Here is a 24,206-nt window from a genome sequence, read left to right on the forward strand (position 1 = left end):
CCATGTCTTCATGGACCTTGCTTTGTGCTCTGGTGTACAGTCATGCTGGAAGAGGAAGGGGCCGCTCCAAAGTGTTCCCACAAGGTTGGGAGCATGGAATTGTCCAAAATGTTTTGGTATCTTGAAGCATCCAAAGTTCCTTTCACTGGAACTAAGGGACCAAGTCCAAGTCCTGAAGAACAACCCCACACCATAATTCCTCCTCCACCAAATTTCACACTCAGCACAATGCAGTCCCAGATGTACCGTTGTCCTGGCAACCTCCAAACCCAGACTGGTCCATCAGTTTACCAGATGGAAAAGTGTGATTCATCACTCCAGAGAAGGTGTCTCCACTGCTCTAGAGTCCAGTGGTGGCGTGCTTTACACCACTGCATCAACACTCCAAGCCACACACTTGGTGATGTGTGGCTTGGATGCAGCTGCTCTGACATGGAAACCCATTCCAGAAAGCTCTCTGCATGCTGTGTTTGAGCTAATCTGAAGGCCACATGATGTTAGGAGCTCTGTAGCAACTGACTGTGCAGAAAGTTGGCAACCCCTTTGTACCATGAGCTTCAGCATCCTCTGATGCCTCTCCATCAGTTTACCATTTCATGTCTGAGTTGCTGTTGTTCCCAAACTCTTCCATGTTGTTCTGACAGAGCTGACAGTTTACTGTGGAATATTTAGGAGGAAATTTCACCAAAGGAATTGTTGAACAGGTGACATCCAATGACAGTTCCACACTGGAATTCACTGAGCTCCTGAGAACAGAACATTCTTTCACAAATGTTTGTAAAAACAGTCTGCATTCCTGAGAGCTTGATTTGATACACCTGTGGTACGGCAAAGAGATTAGGACACCTGATTTCAGAAAATTTGGATGGGAGAGTGAATACTTTTGGTAATTTAGTGTACATGAATACATTTTTATTTATACAAAAAATAATAATATAGGGGCTTCCTCAAGGACATAGCATCCCTACAGAAGTGATCCAAAAATAATTCAGTTGTGGTCATAAATATAGTCCATCATCTGATTGCACATTCTCTCGTCCCAGATGCGTAATTGGTTGGTTGAAACATTTGTATAATTTATATTGGCCTTTCAAAAGGCAGAGGAGGTGCAACTATCAAATTCAGCCAGGTGCAACCCGCTCTATTGAAAGACTAAGAGATTGAATTCATCTTTTGGACTTTTGGGTCGGAAAAAGCGTGATGCCCTGTAAATGAAAATGCAGTACAGCAGGGGGCGCTGTCTTGCAATTTCATTCAAATTTGAACACAAAAACATCATGGCAAAAACAAAAAATGCAACAGACTTTTCGGTATTTCAAAGTCCAACTACAATAATTTTTTTTATCTATTTTTAAAGGGTTCCCAGTGGTCTTTTAATTATGATTATGTTGTTTTTTTGTTTTTAAACCTCGGGTTTTTTAGACATATTTTCTGCAGAGTGAAGGGAGTTCATCAGAAATTCACATCTGAGCGGTGGGCGGGAACATTGGCACGAAGTAAGCCTTTCCTCATTTCCCATCATCCCTTTGTTTACACGCTCTCCCGGTAGCTTACAGCCCCTCAAAACCCCATGCTAACATTAGTGGTACAACAAAAATGGCGTGCCTTATTGTTTTTTAATTGAAATATAATCATTATAATGATGCAAGGCACAGCTCTCCACAAAAAAATAAATAAAAAACACATACAAAAACATATAAATCTTTTAGCATAAATTAAATTTCAAGGATATTAACAATCTGAACCCTAGATCGGTAACGATTATGTAGCAGATTTACAAATGTTATCAATAAAAGGATTTGAGTTCTGAATACATTTCAATGAGGTTAAATTCAGTCCTGATCCAGATTTCTATGGAAGCGATTCTGTAGCATAAATAAAAATAAAAGTCAAAACCAGAAATGCTTTTTCATTTTCAAAATGAAGCAACATTTTTTGACTCAAAATTAAGATAAAAAAGCAATCCACCAAAATGCTTTTTCCTTTTCTTCTTCAACGCTGCTTATTCTGTCACTTAATTAAAATAATAATGAAAATGGTATTTGACATTTCATTTTCAGAAAGTTCTCTGGTAAATATGTGGCAAAATTCATTTAGAAATGTCTAATTTGACAATTAAAATGGATTAACAGAAATGCTTTTTCATTTTCTAAATATAACTCCATCAAATGACTCAAAATTAAAATGAAAAATAAATCCTTCAAAATGTTTTATCATTCCTACTTAAAAACCGCTTATTCTGTGTCATAATTAAAATGAAAATGCAAAGAGGGGATCGCATTTTCATTTTCACATGCACCCTGCGAACATTGTCGCATAATTCAATTTGAATAAGCATTTCCAGAGGGGAGGCGGGGCGATGACGTCAGTGCTCTCTCCGTGTGTCCGGCACATGCTAGGAGCAGTGTAGCTTTGTGTTAGCGGCAGAGAAGAGGGCTTTGTGACGGCTGTGCACTCCTGATGATTTAACACAGCTTCTCAGGACAACGTAGCAGCGTTTCCGCGGTCCACCTTTGGATGCACCGCGGTTCGTGGAATGTTCCCCCCCGACTAGCTTTGTCTTTGGACCAACCGCCTTCGCATCTTCGCAGATCTGTTTCCAATTTGTGTTTCCAGTGGACACCACTGGAAACACAAATTCATGTGATGGTTTAGAGTTTCTCAGATCTGCGTAGCAGCACTTCCACCTGTGGCGATCTGCTACGTTGTCCTGAGAAGCTTTTCATTTTAATTATGACACAGAATAAACGGTTTTTAAGTAAAAATGAAAAAGCGTTTTGAAGTATTTATTATTAATTTTAATTTTGAGTCATTTGATGCAGTTACATTCTGAAAATTAAAAAGCATTTCTGTTAATCCATTTTAATTGTCAAATTAGACATTTCTAAATGAATTTTGCTACACATTTACCAGAGAACCTTTTGAAAATGAAATGTCAAATACCATTTTCATTATCATTTTCATTAAGTGACAGAATAAGCAGTGTTGAAGAAGTACGGTAAATGAAAAAGCATTTTGGTGAATTGCTTTTTCTTTTTAATTTTGAGTCAAGAAATGCTGCTTCATTTTGAAAATGAAAAAGCATTTCTGGTATTGACTCATTTTTAATTATGCTACAGAATCGTTTCCACAGATTCCTGGTCAGACGGGGAAAACAAAGACGTTCATGGATCTACTTGTCTGACAGTGGATGATCTGAATGGAGCAGTGAGCTTGTAGCAAATGGCATTTCTTCATCTGATCTTGATTTACCACAATTTGAATATAGAAATACTCAGAATATGTTAAAAACACCTAAAACAGGATTTTTATTGGTGTGGATCTTTAAAATTACTTTGAAAACAAACATGAAGTTGAAATTCATTGAGTTACCACTTGCTTGATGTGTTGTCAAAATGCATGGTCAAATTGACTCCATCCATTTCCTTTATCCCTTTGGGGTCCCAGGACAGTCAAGGCTCAGCCTGGCCACTGTTGGGCAAAGGCAGGGTGACCCGGGACAGGTTACTCTGACAGGCTGTGGCTAATGAAAAGGCATTTTCATTTGATTTAATGTCATTACCAAAACACCACGACCATTTAAAATGCAGTTTGTTTTACTACAAACTCTAAAAAATTTAAGGTTGAATTAGGTTGTTTTCATGTTGAATTCTAAATTGTATAATGTCTTTTCAAACTGCAAGCCTGAATTGCGCAATAAAATATCAAATGTATTTTTAAAGTGCAAGTCTAATTATCAAATGAGAATCAATCATGAGTTAAAATTCTGAGTGAAAAAGCAGCAGATTCCGTGTTTTGTGCTGTGTTCTGTACTGGCTCCATTCATTGCGGCGGGTGCTGGGGGCCGGGGCTGGGCTGCGGGGCTGGGCCGCGGGGCTGGGCCGCGGGGCTGGGCCGATCGCTAGTTCCGCTTCCCCTGCGCCATAGCGGAATCCAGGGGCCGAAAAGACACATGAAAGGTCCCCCTGTACATAGTCGAAAGCACATGTTTCTGCGGGGATCCGTGTGACGCGTGTCCCGCCCAGGCCCTCTGCTGCAGCGGAAGTGCTTTGGACGGTCAGAGAGAAGTTTTCCAAGCTGCCAAACAAAGTTCGTCCGGGAGTCAAGTTCTAGTCAGCTCGGTGCGGAATCTGCGGTGAGCTCCGTTGGCCTGCAAATTAACCCCCTTTCGAGCGTAGATCTGCACCCTCACACCTTTTCCTTTATCCTGCTCGTCTCTGCCATGATATGAACAAGTTAGTAGGAGGACGCGAACGTTTACAGCAGAACTTTAAGGTGAAAACAGCAGCAGCAGCAGCAGCGCCGCGAAGCTAGCTGCAGTTGCGGTAGCAGCTAGCTAGCATACTCGTTGGCCGGGCTGCTACAGCTAGCATTAGCCCGGGCGCGAGCCGCCTCTCTGCTTATTCTTTGAAGGACATTTTTTGCTAGACACGCACGAAAAGCCGGACCGTGGAAAACGTGAAGTGCGCAGAAATGTTTAGCAAAAAGACTCATGTTCCAAGGCCTAAACTATACTACAATTCCCTTAGCTGGGTTTGGTTTCGCTCCAGGGACTTAAGGGTAAATTGACTGTAACTTCTAGTGTCACGAAGCATTAAAATGATGTCCACTGGTAGTTTTTTTTTTATTTGCATTGGTGAAGTGTCCGCTTTTACTGAGAAAAGGGTAGAATTGGGTTCAGGTTGGATATTCTGAAGCCTCAGTCAGACAGTAACACGTTTATTATCTGCTGTCCTTATTGGTGTTTTCAGGTTTGTCTGACAGCATTCTAATAAGTGTTTACTGTGGAACCTGATGACTCATCCCCTGCAGTGTGGTGGTGTCTGTCTTTAGATGCTTTCATGGCAGAAGCAGACGTTGTTGGATGCTTTTCTGCAACTGTACGCACACATCAGGGTTAATCCCGCTTCCGACACCCGTGAACCTGTTGTGTTCACCTGCTTTGTGACTCAGGTGAGGATCACAACCAGCTTTCCGGGATGTGTGACAACGGAGACCCCGAGGATAAACCCCCAGCCCCTCCAGTCAGGACGGGCAGCACCATCTTCAGCACCAACGCCGGCAAAGACTCACTGGCGGGCAACCACAGCTCCAAACCTCTGCCTTCTGTCCCCGAAGAGAGAAAACCTCGCAACAAAATCAAATTCATCTTTTCCGGGCAGGAGAAAAGTGAGTTGACTAACATTTGGAAGAGTCAAAGTTAGCCATTGTTGTTGGACGTTTCATGATGATTGGTTACGTTCAGGTGGTAGGAAGAAGGACCGAGACAAAGAGCGACCGGAAATATCCCCGCCATCAGATTTTGAACACACCATCCATGTTGGATTTGATGCTGTTACCGGGGAGTTCACTGTAAGGATTTACATTTTCTTGTTTGTCCTTGAAGATGATTTGGTTCTATAAACAACCTTTAAATGATAATCAACATTAGCCAAAAAGGAATGGGCTGAAGCGTCATGCTTATCAAGGCCCAACCAAAAGATACAATTTACACAGAAACTAAACTCTATTTATATATATTAGGGGTATATGTTGTATTTATTTATGTCAGTGTAGCGACCAACGTGTTTAAAATGTCTGCAGCAGAAAAAAAAGTGTCAGAGCTCTGACTCTGTCCAGCAGGAAGTAACACTTTTAAAGATTTGCATCTAAACTGTTGTTTTATTTTCATCAATAAATGTTGAAATATTAAGAGAAAATATCATTTTTTCGCAAGTAATTTTTTTAAACTTGGACAAACGCTCACGAGTTCTAAAACACAAGACACTGTAAAAATAAACATAACATTTAAAAATGCTTCTTCTGCTAAGTACATTGAGTCTCCTGTGGTGAGCCGTCATTTTTATGCTTATTATTGCAGTTCATCTAATCCCAAACACTGGTGCAGCATAAAATAATATGTGCTTATAATCTTTATTGTTTTAACTGACGGATATTAAAGATAATCAAACTTTTTACTGATATTTTGCTTCAGAAGATTCACATATCTCACACAGGCCTGTTGATATAATATCAGTAGACAAACTTTAAAATTTATTTACAGTTTCAGGAGATCCTCAGCCATAAAATCACAAATCCGACCAAATAAAAATTAATCAATGCTAAAAAAGAAAGAGAGTATGAATTATTGTTAAAATGATAAAAAAAAAAAATTAAAACGTCAACATTGAGGGTAAAAAGCACTGGTTAGGTTTCTCTGCCTCGGTAGCAGACGCCATGTTAGATGAATACAGCGATTTGATTGGTTAGAATCTGGACCAATCAGCAGCTGTCTGGTGGCAGCTTTGTCACGTCAAACTGAAACGTAACGGAGCAAAATAAAGGATAGGTAAAAAGTGAGATTTGACACACAACGCATACAAAAGCTTTTTTGGCGGTGGCAGTTTATCACGCCAAGACGCACTGAGGGTAGTCAGGAAAATCAAAGATTGGGAAAAAAGCGAGATTTGACACAACGCACGCGAAAACACGTGTTTTGCAAACACAAAAGAAGTATTTGAAAGCAAAAAAAATTTAAGGCAAAATAAAAAAATATTTAAAAGCTTTAACATTTTCATTTGTAACTTAGTAAATTTTGTGTGCAACGTGGTGGCAGAAATATCACTCCATACTGTTTATGCTATGTTTCTATGTTTTCCAACCAAATTGTAATTTGTGACTCTAATTATTCTCTTTCAAAATTGTTGTCGATCTATGTTTGTATTTCCTGTATTCGCGCTCTTTATCTTTAGTTTGATGTTTTAAACAATCTTTATATAAAGAGTTTTTGTCTTTGCAGGCTTTTTTTTTTAACCCTTTAGTCATCCATGGATATTGTTTGTTTCCCACTAACTGGTATTTTCCTCACTGGACAGTGATGATTATAAAAAACAAACAACTGTCTCAAAAAAGCCTCACAAGAATCATTTACGTCTTCAACATAAACCTCTTTCCAGTCAAAGTCTATGAAAGCCTCTATTGGTCCAGGTGTTCTGACTCCTACAGTTTTAACGCCACTTATTTGATCTCATCCTTACCTGTCACGGCTTAACACGGCCCGTAATAAACCATTAAACAATCCAAAGCAGGATAACACACGTTAGCTGGTGGTTTTGTGCAGGGCATGCCGGAGCAATGGGCTCGACTACTCCAGACCTCAAACATCACCAAGTCAGAGCAGAAGAAGAACCCCCAGGCTGTACTTGATGTCCTTAAATTCTACGACTCGACGGACAACGGGCGACAGAAGTACCTCAGCTTCTCATCGTCTGGTGAGGCCCTTCGTCAAAATCCTCCGTCTGACAGTTTCACTGCCTGTGTAGGACTATGAACATACCATAGTTAAAGGACTCCTGCCTCTGAAATGACTGTTTCTCAGTGGGCTGAGCAGTTGGTCGGGTCAGGGTTCAAATCCCAGGCTTAGAAGTCCCTGTATCCTCAGACAAGACACTTAACCACACATTTATTTCAGCTGTTGGAAAGTTTTCAGATAAACCTGTTTGCCAAACTTAAATGGCAAACTGAACTTGTAAAACCGTTGTTACTAATGAGGCTGTTTTCTACATAACAGAAAAAGATGCGTTCACTCCAGGACCTCAGTCGGTGAGTATCTGACTCTAGTCTGTCGTCCCGTTCATGCCGTTGTATTTGACAGTCGTTAACATGCTCTTGTTTAAATTGGAATCAGCCCATCAAAAAAGGATCCGAGCCATCTTCTCCCAACATCAAAGATATTGATGATGACGACGAGGATGACGATGAAGCTCCTCCTCCCGTTGTGGCACCAAGACCAGAACACACAAAGAGTGTAAGCTACACGTTGTTCCAGTGTTTTTCAACCTTCTTTGAGCCAAGGTCCACCTTTTCCTTAAAAAAGATCCCAGGACTCACCAGCAACCGAAAATGAAACAAAAAGATGGATCAGTCCCCCCTGGATTTTTTGTTATTGCTCCAATACTTTCAATATTATTTTGTGTCTAAATCAGAAATGCGACTTTGACAAAAATGTTTTATTGATTTTTTTTTTTTGGGAGGGGCATTTTAATTTAGTTCTAGTTAAATATGTTTGCTGGGTACTGGACCTTAATTCAGTCTCTCTTTTATGTGGTTATTACTTAAATTTAAACTTCACCTCTCTGTGTTGAAGTCTGAAATAGAATTTGTCCTTCAGGCCGACATTATTAGAAAGCAGCTGTTTGACTCGGCCCAAACACTGGAATCTCTGGCTGTTGGTGATTCCTTTGAGCTCCAGCAAATACCTGGAAGGAGAACTAAACTGTTGACCTTTCATCAGAAAGATCTGCTCCATGTTTGCCTTTGTCCTGCTTTAGTTAACAGCAGTGCAGCTAGAGATGCTGTCACATTAACCCAATGAACCATGGGATATGTAGTGAAAAACGTTGCCAGACTCGATTCTCCATGTTTCTTTTATTTATGCACTTTTTCCACGACCTAACGCTTCTGGTTGGTTAGATTGTTGATGTATGTGATTAAGACCCCAGGAATGATTGGCGGAGACGGTTTTAGGGGCCAAACTTTTTCCAAAATCAGAGCTGTTGGCCAAAGTTTCAGCAAAATTTTCATTCTTGACCAATTTTGTCCAATTAGCTGAAATTGAGTCATTTCCCTGACCATCTCTCAATGCGTGCTAGTGTTGCAGTACACTGGTTGAAAAACACTTCTTTGTTCTTATTAGTTCTTTTTTTTCATGTTGTTAAAAATATTTTTCATATGTGAAGCTTTGAGCCGTTGCGTTTCTAAAATGCTTTGCAGGTTTATACGCGGTCCGTCATTGAGCCCATTCCTGCTGCGAGCACGGGTCCCGATGGAGACGCAGCCTCCAAGGCAGCAGACCGACAGAAAAAGAAAAGCAAGATGACGGATGAGGAGATCATGGACAAACTGAGTGAGAGAAAAAAAAACGTATATATACAGCAGCCATGGACATTATTAATACAAGAGGATGCTTTATAGACACATGAGTATTGCCCCTTTTCTCATGGTTTTGGACCCCTGTAATGATGAAAGAATGCTTTTTTTCCCAGTGAGTGGTTGAAGCTGTCCCAAAAAACCTCCTGTTCTTATTGTTCTGAACCTTTTCATCCCCAGTGTAAAGAAGCAGTTGAACTGTGTTGGTTTCTGTTGGACCGTACCATTTATGAATGTCATGTGCTTTACAGGAACTATAGTCAGCATCGGAGATCCCAAGAAAAAGTACACCAGATATGAAAAAATTGGTCAGGGGTGAGTACTGATGCTGACAAAGAAACGCTGACAGAATAATGAGTGCTAGAGTGTGACTGGATGTTTGTCATGCTCCTGTTATTGTAGGATTGCAGCATGTGAGTTTATGTTGGTGAAGAAGCATGACGTGATCAGTAAAACTGTGTCTTCTAGTAATCATAAATGGAATGTGATCATTTAGTGATGGCTTCCTAAACGCTGTAACACATTGTACTATTTCCCAACTCTAAATAGGACCAGATGATTTTTATTTTCAGAAGACATATTTTATTAGTCAAGCGCATCCTCCTTTAACAGAATATAAGGTTGACCGGGACAAATGACAGAAACCATGAAAAGATTCCCATTTTAAACCAGTCTTTGGACTGGTTTAAAATGTTGTGGATGTTTGTGCTTCGACTCTTTTTAATCAAGCTTTGTCTTAGTGCAGAGAGAAATGATTAAAGCTTCTTAGATGTGAACTAAAAATGTTGCTGTATTTTCAGGGCATCAGGAACCGTATTCACAGCCATTGACGTTGCTACTGGACAGGAGGTAAGCCACTAAAGTGAAAGAAGTTAAAAAGGAATAAGCTGAAGCTCTACCATTAATGTCATTTGGAAACTGGTCAAATGGTGCAGCTTGTAACAGTTCAACACAAGTGATATCCAGGACCAGGCTGTGGGGGAAGAAGTCAAAGTAGAGATGCCCAGACTTTCTTCTTCACTGCCAATTCCTCCTCTGGAGGAATCCTGAGGTGTTCCCCGGTCAGCCGAGGACTTGTCTTTCCAGCGTGGCCTGGCTCTCCCACGGGGTCTCCGCCTGGTGGGACAGGGAGGAGCATGGGGCCCCTAAACCAGATCCCTGAGCCCTCTCAGCTTGCTCCTCTTGATGTGGAGGAGCAGCGGCTCTACTCTGGCTTCTCTCCAGGTGATCAAGCTCCTCCCCTTACCTGTAAGGGAGCGCCCAGCCAGTCCACGGAGGAAACTCTTTTCAGCCGGCTTGTCTTTGGGACCACATTCTCGTACACAGAGCAACCTCCACAGGACGCTACAAGGGTCCAACATCTTCTCCAATTCCACCAAACTGGATGAGCGATAACTCAAAAAACTGGATGACCATTTTATGTAGAATGTTGAGCTGATTCATAGTTCCAAGACGAAAACCGGACTGTTGTTCCTGGATCGGAAGTTTGGCTGAACTCATCTCTCCAGGACTCTGAAATGGATTCTTCGATAGTTGGAATACACTCTCCCGTCTCCCTTTTTGAAATGAGGAACCACCACCCCAGTCTGCCAGTCCAGTGGTACAGTTTCCAACTGCCACACAATGCTGCAGAGACGTGTCCACCAAAACAGTCCACCAGCATCCAGAGACTTGAGCCCTCCAGGGTGGACTTCATCCAGCCATGGCGCCTTGCTGCTGAGGAGCTTCTCAACTACCTCAGTGACTTCAGAAGAACGCCGGGTACTCCAAACTGTTCTTTGGCCCTCAGGCCAAAACCCACAGAGAGTTATCCCCTTCTAGAAGGCGAAAAGATTCGACTCTCTCGTACAGTGGCTTTGTGGTAGAGTGTCCGCCCTGATACTGGAAGGTCGTTAGTTCAAATCCGAATGACACCAAAGACTTTAAAAGTGGGACCCAGTGTCCTGCTTGACACTTACCATAAAGATTGGGGGGTTAAACCACCAAATGGGTCCTGATCGGTACACAGTCCCGAGTCCCAAGTTTCACCTCCCCCAGGGGGGGAATCAAATGCAGAGAACAAATACAGCACCTAGGTGTGAGACAATAACTTTGGTGGCTGAGCTGAGGGCTCATGAGAAAACTTCTTCCTATGTTTACACAGTACCTCTTGAAACATTTGAAGCTTCTTCACTTCCAGAGTGGGGACGTTTCATGTCCCAAAGGCCAGACTTAATGGTTGTCCCACTGAGGCACCCGCCGTCAAGCCTGGCCAAACCACATTGCACCGGCTCTGCTGCAGGAGATGGGAGATGGCAGGGCCGCCAGGAGGGATCCCGCATAATCACTTCAGGCCAGGCCTAACCGGGGCCCCCTGGCTAGGCTGCTATTCCCAAACCCAGGCCTGGCTCTGTGGTGGGACTGTTGTGACGCCAATAAAGGGGCTTTAAACTGCTCTTTGTCCGGCTGGTCACCTAGGACTTGTCTGCCTTAGGAGATCCTATCAGGGCCTTTATCCATAAGCTTCTTCCCCCCTGGGATTACTCGAGCTCTCAAACCCCTCCGCCATGGTCCATGGAGGAGGGAACGTAAAATGTAATTCTGTTTGAAATGATCCAGTTTGTGTTACTTGATGGGATTGCAGAATTCAAGACATTTTGCACTTTTGACAGAAAACGATCAAATGTACTATTTCTGAATATTTAAGAACTGGCATTTTCCATTTTCAGGTCGCGATTAAACAAATCAATCTACAAAAGCAGCCGAAGAAGGAGCTCATTATCAATGAGATCCTAGTGATGAAGGAGTTGAAGAACCCCAACATCGTCAACTTCTTAGACAGGTGAGGGACCTTCAGTCTGCAGGGCAACGGCTTTCTTTGGGAGAATTTTCATGCGTTGAGGTGAACGGTATTCATTTGTCATTTGGATCAGTTTCCTGATGGGGGATGAGCTGTTTGTCGTCATGGAATATCTTGCTGGTGGCTCCCTGACAGACGTCGTCACCGAGACTTGCATGGATGAAGCCCAGATAGCTGCTGTTTGTCGAGAGGTGCGTTTCCTTCTTTCATATCATAGTATGGAGCTCATTGTGCTTCCACTTTAAGTGGAGAATGGAACAGAATCACTCCTACATGCCCTCTGCCTTCTCTCTTTTAGTGTTTACAAGCTTTGGAATTCCTGCACGCAAATCAAGTGATTCACAGAGACATCAAAAGTGACAACGTCTTGCTGGGAATGGATGGATCCGTGAAGCTTAGTAAGACGTTTGCCCCAAATTAGAAGCAACCAACTGCAACAATGACTACATCCAACCACCGTAACTCCACATTTTTCTGTCTGTGTTTCTCCAACAGCTGATTTTGGCTTCTGTGCCCAGATCACTCCAGAACAGAGCAAACGCAGCACCATGGTTGGCACACCTTACTGGATGGCTCCTGAAGTAGTGACCAGAAAGGCTTATGGGCCTAAAGTAGATATTTGGTCACTTGGTATTATGGCGATCGAGATGGTTGAAGGCGAGCCTCCATACCTGAATGAAAACCCACTGCGAGTGAGTTCAGTGTTGCTTTGCATGTTGCCTAAAGTCAATAAAAGGATCTTAAAAAAATAACCGCTAAGCTTAGTGTGACTCTATGCAAAGCTGTGTGTCACGCTTCTCTGATGTCCTTGTGTTTGGCAGGCTTTATACCTGATTGCTACAAATGGAACCCCTGAGCTTCAGAATCCAGAGAAGCTCTCTCCAGTTTTTCGAGATTTCTTGAACCGCTGCCTGGAAATGGATGTAGAGAAAAGAGGAGGCGGCAAAGAGCTTCTGCAGGTTCAGCTTCCACCCATCGCCTGTTTTTCTTTTCAACTTACGGTTTTGGGTTTGGTCTAATCCGCTTGTTGAATTTTGTTCTTCAGCATCCGTTCCTGAAGCTGGCGAAGCCCCTCTCCAGTCTGACTCCTCTCATCCTGGCAGCCAAGGAGGCCATGAAAGGCAGCCGTTAGCTGGGAAGGCCCGCTGCGCCGGCCTCCGGCTGCGCAGACGCGTGCCAACCGTTTCAGTTTTTGTGCCAGACAATAGACTGAGTGGCTCGCCTCTCTGTGACGCATCAGCCTTATAAGCCCCGACAAACCTCACTGTGAAGAAGACCAAAAATCAAGAGCACGACTGTTCACTCGAACTCTGATTCAGACTGAAGTGCACCTTCTCAGTCGGGCGTAGTGGACTTTGTGCATCAAGGTCGGGCTAGGTTTGTATTTAACGTGGAAGGAAGAAGATGCCTAGTTCTGTTTAGTTTTTTAATCAGCTGCCTTAAACAAATGCAAAACGTTTCCTAATGTATTGTTGATTGTGTCACGTCTCCCTTCCTGTGATTTTTACTACATTTGTAATTTACCTTCTCAGCTTGTCAGTGTCTTAGTTCTTTTGATACTTGAATTTCATTTTAGTTTCCCCATTTGGTCTGTGAAGTGTTTCATTTACAGAGCACTTGTCATTTCTTGACTGCTCCATGTTTTGTGGGCGTTTGTCTTTCAATGCATCGTGCGTGCTGATGGTGTTCTCTGACCGGTCCACTGTACCAGTTCAAGCCCCGAATAGTTTGACTCCTCATCCCAAGGGCGCACCTTACTGGCCGTTAAAACTTTAGATTGACAGGGTTTGTACTCTTTTTGCTATTCTTATTAAAAAAGGAGTATTTTATGTCTGTCATTTTTTCCATCCACGTTTAGGGCTGTTAAACCAGTCTTTAAAGGCCCAGCGTCCTGCTTTTTTCCCCTGTTCCTGCTCTTGCTGTCTTCAATGGAACATACCTGGTCTAGGTAATCATAGGTAATTGGCAGTAGAGAGGACAGAAACATCACACACAAAAATCCCAAAGAAGGATGTGTCCCTAAAGCAGGGATGGTCAACTCCAGGGGGCCGCATTCCTGCGTGTTCTCCAACATACCCGGCTCTGGCATGTTCTAATTGGCTGCACACCTGAACCTGGTAAGCAGTCATGAATCAGGACTTGGATATCTGGAAGTTGCCAGTCCCTGGGGCTGGGCTCCCACACTTTTCTTGTCCAAACGCAAAATGCCAAAGCAATTAGTTTGTTAGTGACTATAATGAGTAAGCTGTAAAGGACATTTTTTTCTTTTATTCCTTACAGCTTTTTACTGTTTTTGCGCTTTAATAAATATAACTTGTTGCCTTTAAGATCTGGGCGACAAATATAGTTTTCATTAATATTCTATAGACAGGGGGCTTTTATTTTGAAGGATCTCCCCGGATGTGCGTCATATTAGCTCACATGCTAACTTAGTCGTAAGTCTCCCCCTGTACAGACTGTCCGGGGTTTTGTTTTGAGTCTGTAAGTGATGGCTCTTCAGTTAAAAGACAAAGAAGCGCACCAGCGACTTAACTACCTTTACCAGGTACGGAGCTGACCGGAGCCATCAGCCACGTTGCTAATATTAGACCTGAACGGTGTGACTCTGTCTTCACAGGCTGCTCATTGTGTTTTAGCGCAAAACCCAAAGAATGTGGAGCTGGCTCGCTTCTACTGCTTCACACAGAAGACGATTGCTCGACGTTTGGTTCTCAGGCAGTGAGTAGTTTGAATCTCTGCATTTTGAACGGTTCAGGGTTTTATTGTGGAGACTAGTTTGCGTCACTTCCTGTAGAGTTCAAACGTCATTTTCCCCATTGATTCATTATCTCTGCTTTGTGATCACGTGAGCTTTAACAAACTTTTTGCATATTTGGTTTGTTGTATTCAGTTTGTATTTTTTTGTAAGCGAAATATATTTTTTTTAATTAGAGATTCTAAACAAATACTTCTTGTAAAACTAGAAATCAAAAATGTCTGAGGCTGGTTAAAGTTAAATGAAACATTATCACCACCTATGACAACTCCTGAAGTGAAACCCAGACCCGACCCGTCAGTCAAGCAGATAAGAACAAGTCCTAGAATCAGAAAAGTGCTTCCAGGAGACATTTAAAGATGGTTTTGTGTGTCTGCTGCAGCCTCATGGACCCGCCTGCTTAAAGGTGTGGTGATCACATGACCTATTGTCACCATTTCGTTCTTTTTCTAAATGCATATATAAAGTTGGGTGGATTCAACACAGACGTTCGTCTAACACTGTGAGGCTGAGCTCAGTCCTGCTGGGTCAGAATGGACTGAATGGACCAGCGCTGTGTTTGATTGCAGAGACCCGTCTGTGAAGAGGACGTTATGCAAAGGCTGCTGCACGCTGCTCATCCCAGGAGTCACTGCTACAACAAGACAACGCAGTCAGTATCTCACAGAGATCCTCAGCGATGGGGGTGGTTTTCCCTTTTTTTAATCATTTGTTGTTGTTTCTAAAGGAAAGAAGAGAAAGACCAGCTTCACTGTGGTCAGGTGTCTCAGCTGTGGTCAGACCAAGACTTTTCAGAATAACCCGGATTACCGTCTATGGGTGGAGCGTCCAGAGGCGCAGTTGGAGCTGCAGGAGCAGCTGGGTGGGTGTGAACGGCACTGACCTGTCTGTAAACCTGGAGCAGTCATCGTTGGTGACGACCACTGACCAGGGGGGTATTCCAGGAAGCATGTTTAAACTACCCTGACTTTAATCCTGAACTCTGGCTGAAATCCGCCTGAACTTGCTTACTCTGGGTATGTCGGTTCCAAAAGACCGGATATGAGTTGGCGTAATTACGCTCGACTTGGTAACCCTGGGTTAATGCACGGTACATAAAGACATTCTCAATAGATCGCCGATTTCTGGAGTCACCATGGAAACGCGTGGAGAAAAAAAAAGAGCGCGACACTTGAGACGGAAGTGAGACGGAGTCTGAGATTTAAATGACGGCGGTTAAAAATTATAAGTCCATCAAAAAAGTAACACGGCTGAAAAATAATTTAAATAATTTAGTTTAATTTTTTCAAACTCAATAATTGTTTACACAACTCAAATGTACGTATTTATCTAACTAAATGTCACATTACTTCATTAATCTTTTTTCCATCTTAATTACTTATATTTCTTGAACTTTCATATGTCTAAGTTTGAGCCGGCAGATATGCTCATTTTTACAACAATAAAAAGAACGGAAAAAAATGCACCGAGTGCAAAAACTCACTAAAGAATTTTCCGTCACTGTCATAACAGCACTAAGCGGTAGGGGTGCTATATAAAGTCATCATCCTATCCTTTACTCTCACTCATGGTGCAGAGACGTAAGCATAGTAGGACAAAATAGCTCGGCCAAACACGGTGAAACACAGTAAAACAGCTATACAACTAAATACATTTAGTAAAAAACCCACACTTAGACCCAAATCCGTCCAGACAGGCAAAGGGAATGATATCCCAGAATCCCTTGCGGTGCCGATCTAACAGCAGCATCAAAGTTACACCTACTTAATTGAATTAATTTGAACGAAAGGAAAATAACTGTCTGAAAACTACGTGTAATTTTTAACAAAAAAAATTCTAACAAAAAAATGATTTATCTTAACTGAAGCAAATAATTACGTTAGATCAAAGTAAAAAAGTTTATCTTTCCAACATCCATATGTGGTCTCATCATCCTCTCTTGGTGGAAAAAGTATTATCTGAGCTTTTTCATCCACTAAATCATCTTCAAATGGACACGCCATGCTGCTTCACCTCTCTGTAAACAAACTAACCTTCAACTAAACCTGCTCCAGACCAGGTTATGTTCAGAGCATGAGTTGCCATGGTAACTTGACCTACCCTGAAACATACCTCCATTTCTGGAACCGAAAGCTGAGGTTATCAACTTTCTTAGCCTCAAACTTATCGTGGGATAGCATAACCTGGGATAGCATAACCTGCTTTCTGGAATACCCCCCAGGGATTGCCGTCTCTGTCTTTGCCTTAAAGCGCGGAGACTTCAGTTTGGGTTTTCTTGCTTGCGTAAACGGGAGTTGTCATGAAACTGAAGCGTCGTGTTTTTCTGCAGCCTCTGCTGCTTCCTTTCCTTTTCCTAACGCCTGCCTCCACATCCGTCTCACTCTCCCTTCGCAGGCTGCTCCAGAACTTAAAACAGGACTAAGAATTAATCATTTCCTAAACATAAAGTTCGCTTTAATTACACTAGGGTTTGTACAAGCACACCCCTGTTTGCTGATGGAGTACTCAACAGAAGTCCAATCATAAAAATACTGTCTAAGACGTCAGGCTCTCAGCTTCTGTTTGCTCAGCTGCTGCACAGGGAAACGGGGACGAACATTCGCCTCCTTCACCGCGTGAACATTTGTTTTCCGGTGGCTGAAGCAGTTCTCGGTCTCTCCCACAGATCCAGGCACGTCTGCGAAAAACCAGCCCAACATCCCAAAACCCCGCACGCCGCAGTCGTCCAAGCCCGCTTCTGGTCAGTGTTCAGGCAGCACGTAACAGCCGGACGCCACCTTTCTCCAGTGCTCCTTCATTCTAGGTGTCTGTTTCGTCTTTGACTCCACATTAAGTTTCACTCATTATTTGATAAACACGCTGGAGATGTTTCTTAAATATGGTGTTATTTAAAATCAGAGACAAGAATGGATCCTTTGACCAGTTTTCTCATTTATTTCTCTCTTTTTTTTTTTTTTTTTTAAACGCGTCTAAAATAAATGCATTGGAACCATTGACTGTGTCCATCATTCACATTTTTTTCTTCCCCGCTTTGTCTCCTTTGGGCACTCTGAAGCGTGTCTTCTGGGAATACAGGAGGTTTTTGGCAAAGATCCTGGGAATGTGGCCCATGTAGAAGAGAAGAGCCAGAGTCATGCCTGCGAAAGAAACGTGACCCTTTAGACAAACGACAACAGCCGTGAACATGCAGCGTTCTGGGTTGTCTTAGTAAGAAGTGGACTAAATAAAAACCTTACCGTCAGTCCCACGTTCTAAATGTCATTACAAAAACAACCCACTCATCTGTTATCACCTGTTACCTGTTATGAGCCCATTTTGAAGCTGTTTTTAACAAGACAGTGAATTCTGACTTGATCTGATTGTTTCTCAGTGTTCCAGATTAAAGTATTCGGTGCACAGAAATGGAAATGCACTCGAGGCTGCTGTGCCTGAAGCAGTGAAGCAGTTCCCAAAAAGCTCCTGGAGCGGAAAGTTACTCCAACATCAAATGTTTGTTTGAAGGCAAATTTCAGTTAGACGCAAAGCTAACTGCAGGCTGACATTAGCGGGACTGACATCTATCAACAGAAGGAGACTGAATCAAAAAGATGTAAAAAAAAAAAAAAATCTTTATTGGCCACTTTATTAGTCCCACCTGTCCAAATTACTCATTATTTCTAATCAGCCAATCACATGGCAGCAACTTAATGCATTTAGTCATGTAGACATCTGTTGTCAAGACGATCTGCTGCAGTTCAAATCGAGCATCAGAATGAGAAAGAAAGGTGATTGAAGTGTCTTTGAATGCGGCATGGTTGTTGGTGCCAGACAGGCTGGTCTGAGGATTTAATTAACTGATCTACAGGGATTTTCACCCACAACTATCTCTAGGGTTTACAGAGAATGGCCCGAAAAATAGAAAATATCCAGTGAGCAGCAGATCTGTGGGTGGAAATGCCTTGTTGAGGTCAGAGGAGAATGTACAGACTGGTTCCAGCTGATAAAAGGACAACAGGAACTCAAAGAACCACTGGTTCCAACTGAGGTCTGCAGACTCACCAAAACTGGACAATAGAAGATGGAAAAACATTGTCTGGTCTGATGAATCTCTATTTCTGCTGCCACATATGGATGGTAGGGTCAGAACAACATGAAAACATGGATCCATCCTGCCTTGTATCAACGGTTCAGGCTGGTGGTGGTGGTGTCATGGTGTGGGGGATATTTTTTGGCAGACTTTTGGCCCCTTAGAACCAACTGAGCATGGTTATAACATTACAGCCTACCTGAGTATTGTTGCTGACCATCTCCATCCCTTTCTGACCACAGTGGACCATCTTCTGATGCTACTTCCAGCAGCATAAGGCGCCATGTCATAAAGCTGGAATCATCTCAGCCAGTTTTCCTGAACATGACAATGAGATCACTGGACTCAAATGGCCTCACCAGATCACCAGATCTCAACCCAATGGAGAACCTTTGGGATGTGGTGGAACGGGAGATCGGCATCATGGATGTTCAGCCGACAAATCTGCAGCAACCGTGTGATGCTGTCATGTCAATATGGACCAAACTCTCTGAGGAATGTTTCTTGTTGAATCTATGCCACCAAGGATTAAGGCAGTTCTGAAGGAAAAAGGGGGTCCAACTTGGTGCTAAAGTGGCTGGTGAGCGTATATCTATGGTTGCTGTTGCACTGGATCTAAAGGCAAACCACCGGAACACACAATAGGGACGTAATGGTGAAGACAGGGTTGTTGGGATTTGTTTTAGAGTAATGGTCACCTTCAAGAATTCTGGAGTCAAATGGAAGAGATTTTCTACCACCTCAAAGTGAGATAAGTCACCAGATAAATGACCTGCAGAACACCAGTAAATCCACAGCAGAATAGCTGAAACAATCAAGGACTAAATACATCCTAAAGCCTTTAAACAATGTAAGTGGAATACTGTCAAAGCTTCAGCAAAGAGAGCAGCAAGATTTTCATCAGTCTTGACTGAAAACTGCATCAGCATAGAGACCTGTAAGCCACTTTTACCGAAGACGCAACTTTTTTATCACTGTCTATTGGTACAGTATCAGCATGAAAGTGACAGAAGGTCATTTATTTAGACAATATTAAGACTCAGTTTCCTAATGCAACCTTAAAATTTTATTCTCACTTAACTTTGCTCGTAACCCTTGTGCTATCCTAGGCACTTTACCATTGGGAGTTGGGTCATCTAGACCCACTAGACAGTGCTCTGAACCTTTTTTCTTCAATGATTTGTGATCTTCACTGGTGTCCATGGATTACATGAAATCTTTCCACCTTTATCCACCTTTGTCATGGTAGGGAGAACACGTCAATGTAAGGGTGGGGTCATCTAAGATAACACAAGGGTTAATTCAAAGTAGTTTACCTGTCAAAGAGCTCAGCCAGTAGACCACTGCATACTCCGTAAAGGTGAATCCAGGACAGTGGAAGGTGAGTCCGTACGCCAAAGACGGATTCATGTACGCTGAAGTGTAGCGTCGGGCTGAAAATAAGCAGAAAAGGAAGATTTGCCTGGTTAAGGTGAAAAAAGTGGAAATTTACCTGCAACCAAAAGGTGTTTAGTTGACTTTATAAGATCCTTTGTGAAGCTGCTGTTTTGTCTTAGAAAAAAACAATTGGAGTGCATTTAACAGAGCACAGAAGCAAGCTTTCTCTAACTCTAACCCTGACCTATCCACAGGGAGATGTCCTTCAGACTCACCAGAATGAGAAAACAATGTTTGGAGGAGAGCGACCAGGGGAACACGAATGACAGCAGATCTGCGCTTCAGGCTCAGGCAGAGGAGATGAAAGATGATGGCACACATGCACTCTGTGGAAAAGCCCTGCAGCACCGTGACCTGCAGGGAAGTGCTGCACTCACTGGACATCAGGTTTTTGATCATGTGCATGTCAGTCAGCTCCAGCCTCCAGTAAAACCCTGCTGCGAGGAGACCCGCGTGAGCCCCGAGAAACTGGGCTGCGGCCGTCAGCAGAGCGGACAGGGTGGTGTCTTCCAGCAGCAGGAACTTCTGCACAGCCAAGCTAGGATTCCCCGACGCTCCACCACTGATCACCCCATGAGTCAGCAGCACCACAAACAGCATGGTTGCAGTCACATCAGGACCCAAACCCCCGGCCCACTCGCCCACCTCCACTATGGTCTGAACCTCCAGCCAACAGGCCACCAGCATGAAAGAAGAGGCAAATTCTGACATGAAATGGAGTCGTGGCCATTTTCTGAGAAGCGTTCGCACCAAAGTTGCAAAAATCACGACGGCCAGGAAGTATCCGAGGGACGCGTTCAATCCAGACATGACTCGGCCCAGATCAGGAGTCCAGCTCTCTTTTCTGTCTGAAAAACTGATGAAAGGGGGGATTCCTGGACTGCTCAGGTCTCTGGTGAATACGTGGCACATGTGTGCACACACACACACACACACACACACTTCTTATCAGAGACACGTCAGGTTTTATCCCACAAACACCTGCCAAAATACACATGGCCCTTTGCAAGGTCAGGTCAGGGAGCTGGTCTTCATTCATGCGTCATTTGATTCCGTTTTAGAGCTCTTCCTACGAAAAAAATCTGAAAGGATTTTTATTTCTGACGTAAACTCCCATTTGTCTGTAAATATTCCTTAAATCACTGAAAAAAACAGATGTTAATGCTGGAAGTGTTTTGTGTGTTGGGCTGTTCGATCACCAACACGCATACATTTTATTCAAAATGTCACTCAATTTAAAAAGACCATCTAGAAAAATTGTAAACAAAAATTTCAGCAACTTATTCTGAGAAAAAAAAGTATTTTTTTAGTTTTAAAAAATGTATGTTTTTATGTAAATTGAGAATAGTATAAGATTGTGTAAATGAAATGTTCATTTTACTAACCAAATAATAGTTTTGGTTATTGACAAAAAAATGTTGATCAAACCTTTAAGTGTCAAAAGTTGGCATTTTGAGGTTAACCTTGTGAATTTTAGAGAAATGAATTTCTGTCCACTAAAGAATTGCAGTCTAGCCGGTTTTCATAGAATACCATCTGGTGAAAAAGTGTTACATCCTGGTGTTTGTATTTGTACCGTAAATATTGTTTCAATTTTTTATAGTTAATTGGATTATTAGTCTTTGAGGAGCTGTGACAGCCTCTGAGATGCTTTTCCATTATATTTATTTAATAATTTTGGTCACATACAACTTCTGAAGTGTAATTTATCTGTTGTTAAAATTCCCTTAAATAAGCTCAATTCCACATACAAACCGTGTTATCCTGGTTATTGATCTATTACCTAGAACTGTAGCCCACACAGCTATTTGCAATAACAAAGAATCCCTTCACAGTAGGAAGTCATTGCTTCCATGGTTTGACAGTGGCTCAGTTACTAAACAAAGATGGTTTTCTCAAGTTCAGAATTTCCTCAGAACTTCAGCTTTCCAGTGACACCTTCGGAATCTAAATTTGACACAATTCCCACAGGTTCCCTTCAGTTTCTGAAACATATGTTGTTCACAGATGATAGAGCTGAAATCAAGAATGTATTTATTGGAAATGGGGACATCACAAGGAAAGGATGCACCAATAGATGGATCTGAAATAACATTTCTTGTTCGGTTCCATCTGCTGTAAAAACATTTTTGTTCTTCAAGCATGGGTGATTTGAACTGAGAAAAAGCTAAGACTACTGTTCATAAATAAGAATAATCGTTCATAATAATTCATGAAAATATTAATAAGAATAAAAAAGTTTTCTTTAAACATTTACAATGAATGTATCCACACACCTTCAGTTCACAACCTTTATTCCATCCAGATTTGATATCCTAATACAGAACAACACAACACAACACGTCCAAAATGGGGCTTCAGGTCAGGACTCTGTGCAGACCAGTCCAGTTCATCCACACCAGACTCTGTCCTCCATGTCTTCATGGACCTTGCTTTGTGCTCTGGTGTACAGTCATGCTGGAAGAGGAAGGGGCCGCTCCAAAGTGTTCCCACAAGGTTGGGAGCATGGAATTGTCCAAAATGTTCTGGTATCCTGAAGCATCCAGAGTTCCTTTCACTGGAACTAAGGGACCAAGTCCAAGTCCTGAAGAACACCCCCACACTATAATTCCTCCTCCACCAAATTTCACACTCAGCACAATGCAGTCCCAGATGTACCGTTGTCCTGGCAACCTCCAATCCCATACTGGTCCATTAGTTTACCAGATGGAAAAGTGTGATTCATCACTCCAGAGAAGGCGTCTCCACTGCTCTAGAGTCCAGTGGTGGCGTACTTTACACCACTGCATCAACACTCTGCTTTGCACTTGGTGATGTGTGGCTTGGATGCAGCTGCTCTGACATGGAGTTTGGAGGTCTGTAGCAATTGACTGTGAGAAAGTCAGTGACCTCTTTGCTGATGTGCTTCAGCATCCTCTGATCCCAGTTCTGGCCTCGCGTTCGCAGGATACTGTTGACATGCTCACTGTCACTTCCATCACCTAATAGCTGTTAAACCTCCTGCAATTTCGTTTCTGACCTGTGGTCGGAAAACGCAGGGGAAATCCTCTTCAGAGGAGAGGATCAAAGAGATCAAAGGCGGATCTTCCTTCAGGGTTCACTTCCCCGTTCTGACCCTCAGAGCCTCAAGAGCGGGTTAACAAAAGAACCAGTCTCCGTTCTTTTAAAGGAAACCGTTTTTATTACTGTTCCGGCGAACTGATTAGCACACCCTGGACGTGCGCTCACACACACTTTGCGCTGCCACGCCCCCCCCCCCCCCCCCCTCCTGCTTTCCTAAACGGGCACGAGCGCAGACACCATTGAGCGTCTCAGCAGAAACTCACGGTTAACATTAGTTCCGCCTTGGTGCAAAGTTAATACATTGGGGGGGAAAAAATAAACGGACAAAAAACCGAAATTGTACAAAAGTGATCCGAACCAAAATTGCCGTACCGAAATGGTTTGGTCCAACTACGTGTACCGTTAAACCCCTAATAAATATACAGACAGACATGTAACTGGTCATCATGTACTGGTTGGTTAAAAATTTGGCGTTACACAGTGTTACCGCCTGGACAGAAGCCTCCTTTTATTTCTGGTAATAAACAAACTGAAAACTACACTGTAGGATCCTGCCCACTCCAGTTCCTCTCTGACAGAAAGTCATACAATGTATTATATATATATGTATTATATACATATATATCTATATACATATATATAAATATATATATATAAAAAAAAACGCCCCTCTCACCCTCTGCAGGTGGTTTCATTCACTGACATTCACTGAGCACACTGTTAGTTGGGGCTTGATGTACTCATGCATCTTGGATGTTTCATCCTGGATAGTGGCTTCACATATATATATATATATATATATATATATATATATATATATATATATATATATATATATATATATATATATATATATATATATATATATATATATTGTATGACATCCTGTCAGAGAGGAACTGGAGTGGGCAGGATCCTACAGTGTAGTTTTCCATCGGTTTATTACCAGAATTAAAAGGTTTCTCTCCAGGAGGCAACACTGTGTCACGGCAAATTATTAACCAGCACAATGCAGAAAGCGACCAGTTACACTTCTGTCTGTCTATCTGTCATTATCTGTAACTATATATACATATGTAGAGATAGATAGGTAGGTAGATAGATACATAGATAGATATCCAATATGATAATGTAAACCT

At 42.4% G+C, this 24,206-nt stretch overlaps 3 protein-coding genes across 4 annotated transcripts; 2 read left to right on the top strand and 1 right to left on the bottom strand.

Moving 5' to 3' along the window:
* Positions 1–3,892: 3,892 nt before the first annotated feature.
* On the top strand, positions 3,893–13,575 carry pak2 (p21 (RAC1) activated kinase 2). 2 transcript variants are annotated; one of them, XM_023953979.1, is made up of 15 exons: positions 3,893–4,135; positions 4,954–5,169; positions 5,246–5,352; positions 7,100–7,250; positions 7,550–7,581; positions 7,667–7,786; positions 8,752–8,884; positions 9,159–9,222; positions 9,708–9,756; positions 11,616–11,728; positions 11,820–11,937; positions 12,045–12,144; positions 12,242–12,438; positions 12,568–12,705; positions 12,792–13,575. In XM_023953979.1, exons 2-15 carry the CDS (start codon positions 4,980–4,982, stop codon positions 12,876–12,878), a joined length of 1,599 nt encoding a protein of 532 aa, XP_023809747.1. In that variant the 5' UTR covers positions 3,893–4,135; positions 4,954–4,979; the 3' UTR covers positions 12,879–13,575. The 2 variants fall into 2 exon arrangements, with proteins under 2 accessions (XP_023809747.1, XP_023809748.1); XM_023953980.1 differs by lacking the exon at positions 3,893–4,135 and adding an exon at positions 4,176–4,275.
* A 351-nt stretch (positions 13,576–13,926) lies between these two features.
* LOC101167527 (ribonuclease P protein subunit p21) lies at positions 13,927–17,489 on the top strand. The gene is made up of 5 exons (XM_023953982.1): positions 13,927–14,291; positions 14,364–14,464; positions 15,071–15,153; positions 15,229–15,363; positions 17,167–17,489. Exons 1-5 carry the CDS (start codon positions 14,235–14,237, stop codon positions 17,262–17,264), a joined length of 474 nt encoding a protein of 157 aa, XP_023809750.1. The 5' UTR covers positions 13,927–14,234; the 3' UTR covers positions 17,265–17,489.
* Positions 17,445–20,927, bottom strand: LOC101172481 (aquaporin-12). Its single transcript, XM_004067614.4, has 3 exons — positions 20,220–20,927; positions 19,884–20,000; positions 17,445–17,638 (listed from the first exon to the last, which is right to left on the bottom strand). Exons 1-3 carry the CDS (start codon positions 20,914–20,916, stop codon positions 17,511–17,513), a joined length of 942 nt encoding a protein of 313 aa, XP_004067662.2. The 5' UTR covers positions 20,917–20,927; the 3' UTR covers positions 17,445–17,510.
* Between the last annotated feature and the right edge of the window lie 3,279 nt (positions 20,928–24,206).

This window comes from Oryzias latipes, chromosome 4 (assembly GCF_002234675.1).
Source record: "Oryzias latipes chromosome 4, ASM223467v1".
In the NCBI taxonomy this organism is placed as follows: Eukaryota; Metazoa; Chordata; class Actinopteri; order Beloniformes; family Adrianichthyidae; genus Oryzias; species Oryzias latipes.